Source organism: Talpa europaea (assembly GCF_964194135.1).
Source record: "Talpa europaea genome assembly, chromosome: 15".
In the NCBI taxonomy this organism is placed as follows: domain Eukaryota; kingdom Metazoa; phylum Chordata; class Mammalia; order Eulipotyphla; family Talpidae; genus Talpa; species Talpa europaea.
In genome coordinates this window covers 77,828,711-77,835,552 of record NC_140083.1, presented here as the reverse complement: position 1 = coordinate 77,835,552, position 6,842 = coordinate 77,828,711, and the positions used below count along the sequence as shown (strand labels likewise).

Below are 6,842 nucleotides of genomic sequence, written 5' to 3'. Positions count from 1 at the left end.
TGGATTTGACACTGGTAAATATCTTGACAGAAAGTAAACATAACAGCATTTAGGACAAAAAAATTATTCTTGTATCTTTACACTCTCTTCCTCTGACAAGTAACATGGCCCGTCTAACATATACCTAAACCAGAAATGTTGAATGAATGATAAAGAAAAGGCCTATAAGTGTATTTGGAGCATTGCAGCTTCTTGCTCCAAATACTGTTGCTTGTACATCAATGCAGACAACAAAAAGAACACTAAGGCATTGATCATGTTGGAGTTTGAGGGTGAGGTGATAACTCCTCATTGCTTTAGTCTGAAAGATTCCTGGATATTCAAGGAAAGTAATTTATTTGGCCAAGATATTGAGCACCATGCCTGGGGCAGAGACCTTAAGAAAAACTGTATGGCCTCAGGCCCTTTGTTGATTAACAAAAGCATTAAGCAAGCATTGCCCAGGGACTAAGTTAGGAGACATACTCATATGACCAGCAGACAGGGAATGGTCCCTAAATAGCCTGAGGCAGCACAACTTCAGAATAAAAGGACTTGTTTCTAAGGGAGAACCAGGGCCCTTTATAAAGCAGGTGATAAAGACTAGATTCTGTGATATCCACTGGTATGCTGGTCATCCCCTAGAGTCTCACTGATGTAGGAGAGGGCATTTGTGCAGCTATAGGAATCCCTAGGGCCTAGGAATCTTCCTGAGGCAGCCTCTTCCCAATCTATCTCAGTTACTTCTGCTGAGAGGCAGAAAGAGGTTAAGAAACTCTCAGATGAACAGACTGCTCTTAACTGAGATGGGGGCTTGCTGTCTAGTTTTCTTTTTTCACAAGCATTAAAAACCCAGACAGAATGTGTTCCCAGGATTGGCAAGGTTGTGGGTTTTTTTTTTCCCCCCCAAATCAATAATGGCCTTTGGGCTTACCTTAAGAGTCAGTTCTACCACAAAGGTTCTGTGTGGAAAGAGCAAGATCATTGTATCATCCAAAGAGTTTTCTTACCTATGTCTGCCACAGACTAGGCATTAAATCTGCAGGGGGCCCTATAAACACCTCTAAGCTAATAACTTAACTCTCTTCCCATTCCTTAAGATTTCTTTACCAGAGTTACTGATGATGTTCTCCAAAGACAGACTGCACCCCCCAACCTCCACTAGCATATTCTGGCTTTGGAGAATATGCAAGAGATTGATAAAACAGCCATAGGCAGAAAGCAAAAAATAAAGATAAATCAGAGGCCCGAGGAACTACAAAACTAGATAATCAGCCCTTAAATAACTGGGAATTGGCCACACTTAATGAAGTATCTTAGTTAAGGAATGAGTATAGATGCGCACCATCCAACATCATAGCCACTAGCCTGTGGCTACTGAAAACTTAAGATATGGTTAGTCCAAATTGAGATGTTTAACTTAATTCATACTTGATGTCAAGGACTTAAAAAAAGTAAAATACCTCAATAATTTTCATATTGATTGCATGTTGTAATATTTTTGATACACTGGTCAAACAAAATATATTAAAATCAATCTCACCTGTTTCTTTTCACTTTTTAAAAATGTGGTTATTAGAAAACTTAAAATGACAGATGTGGCTCACTTTATCCTTCAAGCAGACACCATAACTGTGTAGTAAGAATTAGCAAAACAACCCATAGTCCCTTTAGAACTATGGATTATGGAGAAAGAACAGAACTGTATAACCCCCAGGGTCCCTTGCTTCATTTATGAGTCCTTAAGAACCATTTAAGAAAATTACTTTCCAAATAAGCAGGCAGTTACAGCTCTGCGAACAAAACCATTGCTAGTCACTGGGACTTCTTATCCCAATGTAAGTGCCTTTCCCCCCATATATCCTATAACCTTTCCCATATCACTTGTAAATTAATTTCATCCAAAATTTGGAAAAGAGATCTGGAACTGGAAAATGTCTTGAGGTCTGCCCTCTCTGGAGAATGAGTTGGGAGAAAAAGAGGATTATGCAAAAGGAAGTCATAAAGTGGCTTTGAGTCACAAGACTGTGTAAGGGCAGCCCTTAAGCGTGCTGCCTTGGTGAGAGATCTGGTCTTTGCATTATAAACCTTATTTTCAGGGTAATTACAAGTCTTAAAAATTGTTTAAAAACATATTTAGTTTACATGATGTTACACTGGGGTAAATAATATGTATTATTAAAATAGTCTAAATAAATATTTACACAATAGACCAGAGTGGGTCAAAGAGAACCATTCTGATATAACAAGTTAACTCTGTTCACTTTGAAGTTTTTTTTTTTAATTTTTAAAAATATTTCTGTAAGAAAAAAATAATAAAATTCAACTATATTCAAATACATGAAGTGTCAGACCAAAGAAAGGAAACTGAGCTGGAGGCCAAACTCAGTCCCAGGCTCAGTCTGCTTGGCCAGGGCACCGCAGTTATTTCAAGAGTTTCTTGCATATACACCTGACTTCCCCTGTTACAGCATAAGCCTGCTATTTTGGCAACCCAAAGTAGTCAGTTTTGCTATGTGGATGTATGTGGCCTTATGGTGTCAAATGACAATTGATCCCACAGCCTTCCCAGCTTGCTCCTAAAATCCCTGCTCTCATGAATCGAAGAACAGAGGACACTCTGCACTTTTCAGAAAAGAGAAGCTGTATGTATAAACTGTGATTACAGTTTACAGTGGGACTGAAAAAAGAGGAAATTCTAAATTCTTATGAAGTCGCTCTTACATCTGAAAGACAGTTTCAACACTGGGGGCCACAGTGAGATATTGTAGTTCCTTAGAATAAGGTGGGAGCTAATGAATTGTTGTCTTTTTATAACATTGCGATTTTTAAATTGAGACTTTCAGCTTGTAAAACCTGGTTGAATTCTTAAAAGCTTAAGCTGATTCTGGGAATGCAAGCTTTAAAAACAAACAGAGGCAGCTTTAGTTTATAAAATACACCAGCCAACAGAGACATAGTACAATGTGCAGCAAAACCTGCAAACAGTTTGCACTTTGTAGTCACCTATTCAATTACACGCACTAAGAGAATATTTAAATTCTCTCAAAGTAGAAGTGTTTCTACTTTGGTTGTTATAACTATACAAGCCAGTTCAATTTTCTAGCTAAATTATGTGTATTCTTATTTACATGTTTAAAACACTCATCAAAATGTTTAATATAGTCAAGAATTTTATATATTTAAAGTAATTCTCATATTCAGTGGGTTATCTGACTTGCTTATGTGTCGAATGAAAGTAAGCTGAGTAGGTCCATGTTAACGAAACCTGCAGAATGTCTAGAACTATGGTAAAATGGCAAAGTACAGTTCAGCGTGGGGAACTGTGTAACTCAGACTACCCCTTTCATGTGAATTCATTAAACTCCCTTACAAAATTCTAAAACCGCATTAGGTAAAAATACAAGTATATACAACAGATGAAAAAAATGCAACATGCATGTAATTGCTTTAGTAATGTGCTGCTCACCCTATGTCAAAGATTATGACTAATATAGACTGTTAAATTTTTTTCATTTGCCACCACAGAATTGCGCTTTCCTGTGTCATGTGATTTCAAAACTCCACAGGATGAGATGAAGGATATAATGTAGCTGTCTCAGCTTATTTCACATCATTTGAAAGCTTGCTCCTAGTCATGGGTCTCTGGTCTTTGTGGTTTTCAGGATGGTCCCGGAATCCCCACAAGGCTGCTTACATGTTATAAGCCACATAGATGGGATCTAACTGGTCAGCCAGGAAGCTGTCACGAAGGTGCATCCTCTGCTTCTCTCCCCTGGAGTTGATGGGAATAACACCTGGGTCCACCACAACCACGACACCAACGATGAGGTAATGCTCTTCCAGGACCACATTTGTCACTAGAGGAACCAGATCTAGGGCTTCCTGCTCAGAGCCACAGAGTTCCACAACCACCACGAGCAAGTTGGTCCACGTGAACACGGCACTGAAATTCCAATGACACTCAGTTACTGTCACTACACTTACCAGTCGTCTTTCACAACCGCTGCCCAAGATAAGCCGGTTTCCCTACACTTGCCTTTTCTAGAAGCAGTCACTTCTGTGACCATATATGATCATGACCCTTGAGCACAGCTAATTAGCTAAGTCATCCAATCTCTTGGGAATCTGGAAGTTGTTAGCTGGTCACCTGTACTGGGGAGATGTGGACTTGCAAGTTCTCAGCCAGGTCAATGGAGAGCAGAGATTGGCTCGTCAGGGAGGAGAGAAAGAACGATGTGAAAGCTACAGGGCTTTGGAAAGTATGAGCATGTGTCCTGCTGGCTTTCCTAGTCCTTGTTTTAACTTTCTTGAGATCCAGAGTTAGACTTTTAGGAACCTCTTTCCATTAACTCTCGTTTAAGTTTTTTTTGGAGAGGGTCTGTTTGAAACAGTTTTAACTAAGATAATATTCTTCCTAAGATTCTTACTAGGTAAGAAGTTGGCCTGATTTCATCCGAGCTTAGTGCCCCCCCACAAGCATCTCTTGCATCTACCATAAGGTAGAGCATCCTTTTACCCGAATGGGACTGCAGAGTAGACCGTGATACGCAGTGTCAAATGCACTGTAAAACAGGTACCGTGTGAAGGAAAAAGGAACAGTAAAACTAAACCAGAGAAACCCCTAGGAATCTGACAGCACTGAGGTGACCAAAAGAGGAGGCTGGGGAACTACGGGTTCCAGTGGGCCATGGTGGAGGACTACAGGTGCTTTGGCAGTGCGTGGAGCGATGACAGGCACCTGGGAGGGTGTGACCCCATCCTGTAGCCTGTGTCCTCAGTAATAAGTGACACAATTAAAAGGGCTCGTCATTAAAAAAAACAAAACAGTGCAGAATATGTGGCTACATGAAAAGTCAAATGTCTAAAATCAGGGCAGACGTGGCCCCAAATTTCTCTGCTTTGTTTATTCCTCATGGGCATTGTGGACTGAGAGACAGACTGATCAAGCAAGATCTTATGTAGATAAAGAAGCCTCTGGAAAGCATGAGGAACTGTGGTTATTAACATGCGGAGGAAAGACCAACTGACTTAACGCAGAAAAGAAATCGTTGGTTCTATACGGGCAGGAGAACAGGAGGAAAACCAGCAGATAAAACTATAGCTTTAAGGAATTTTAAGTCAGCATGAGGTTGAATGATCCTCCACCAGGGTACTGTGGGGGGATCTGGCACTGAGGGGAAACGGAAGGAGAGAACACTGATCCCTCTGCAGCTGCTCGCCACTTACCAGCTGATGAAGCACATTCTCATTTGATCTTCCTGATAATCAGGAAGCACAGAAAGTATTTCGCAGAGGAGCGAGCCAGCCCGTGAGGGAGAGTGGGGCCTTTCATCTTGGACCTTCATGCCACGGTGTTTCTCGCTATAACCCCTGGGTCTAGAGGCAGATGGTCAGGAGGGCCCTTCCCGCACGGGAGTCTCTCGTTAAAAAGGACCGAGCGCCACAGCGGCGCCTTAGATCCGGTGCCGCTGTCTGACGGCCGGCTGTACACGCTGCACCCTGGGACAAGAACCGGCCCATCTGTTTTCCTACTCCCCTTGGAGTGCTCCGTCTGTACGCGACACGCAGTACAGGCAGCGGACTACCAGGGCCGCTAACTGACACCGCAGCGGAGGTGGAAAGGCATTCTGTGTGGGGATTACCATTCAGCAATGCTCCTGTGGATCCGAGACACTGAGGTCTCAATATCAATCGGATGGTATCGTAATCCTCTCAGCTCCAGTGTTTCGTCCAGAGCTCCCACCACATACAACGCGTCATGACGCTCTGAGAGAGAGAGAAATGCGGCTGGTCAGACATGCTGAGTGTGACCGGGTCTGAGCTGAGTGCACAGGACTCGTGCTGCCGAGCACGTCACCTCAGCCACCCCCTGCCAGCTGCGTAACTGACCAGTTACTCCAGTCTTAGTCCTGCTTCCCCATCTGTGAGATGGGTGATAACAAATGGCTCTGTGAGAAGGAAATGAGATAATCCGCGGAAGGTAGTTAATGGGATGCCGGGTATAGTGTAAGTGCTAAAAAAAAAAAAAATTAGGTAGTATTCACGCGTGCCTGGAATGATGTCAAGTGCTGGGCAGATACAAGATGACAACGTGATTGCTGCTCTGACAACACCGTCTGCGGGGAAACGGACGTCCCTCAGCTCAGCTCAAGGGTTCAGAGGCGGGAAAGCACAAGCCAGGCTGAAATTTTACAGATAGGGAGGAGCTAGCCAGGCGACAGCTGGGGAGGGTGGAAGCGGACTGGAGCCGAAGAGGTGGACGTGTCGTTTGCAGACACCAGGAGTAGGATCGAGAATATCCACAGTCGTGGCCTGGTTGTTAACAGGCTTGTACTCTGGCTAGGACACAGTCCCAGAGCCCCTTTTCAAAAAGGATTTTCTGCACATACTGAACACACAAGGCCGCATGGCTTATATGTGGGGTGCTGGGTACGTAACCTCCTAGGTACCCTTCATGGAGCGAAATACAAATTCAAGTGTGCATTCACGAGTCACAGGAAGGAATCATTCACACACACACTCGGGCTGGAGAAGGTCAGCCACAAGCCCGAACTGCAAAGTAGAACAAGGGGGAGAACCGGTTTGGAAGATACCTCCGGTGGCCGCTGTGAGTTCAGTTCGGCGGACAAAACCCAGGTATCCTGTCCGAGCCCACAGTGTCTGAGCAGCGTCCCCAAAGCTGAGGCGAGTGTTGAAATGATCAGCCTGAAGAGTCTCGCTGTCGTAGATGGTGTAATAGCCACTGGCCGTGTGGGGACTGTTGACCCAAATCTACAGTAAGGAAGGAGCACCGGTCACAGGTCAGCAGGAATGCACACCTCCACCAACCCAGTTCTCGTGAGACACATCCTTTTTGGCTT

The 6,842-nt window shown here is 43.6% G+C and overlaps 1 protein-coding gene across 2 annotated transcripts in view; it reads right to left on the bottom strand.

Annotated features, from left to right (window-relative positions):
• Positions 1 to 3,672: 3,672 nt before the first annotated feature.
• The window catches only part of DIP2B (disco interacting protein 2 homolog B), a gene marked incomplete at both ends in the record, with an annotated part of 180,658 nt that continues 177,488 nt past the window's right edge, over positions 3,673 to 6,842 (bottom strand). For both annotated transcript variants that reach the window (XM_084256214.1, XM_084256213.1), the window contains 3 exons: positions 3,673 to 3,925; positions 5,625 to 5,748; positions 6,576 to 6,753. In XM_084256214.1, the coding sequence (XP_084112340.1) occupies positions 3,673 to 3,925; positions 5,625 to 5,748; positions 6,576 to 6,753 (555 nt within the window). The remainder of the gene's footprint in view (positions 3,926 to 5,624; positions 5,749 to 6,575; positions 6,754 to 6,842) is intronic.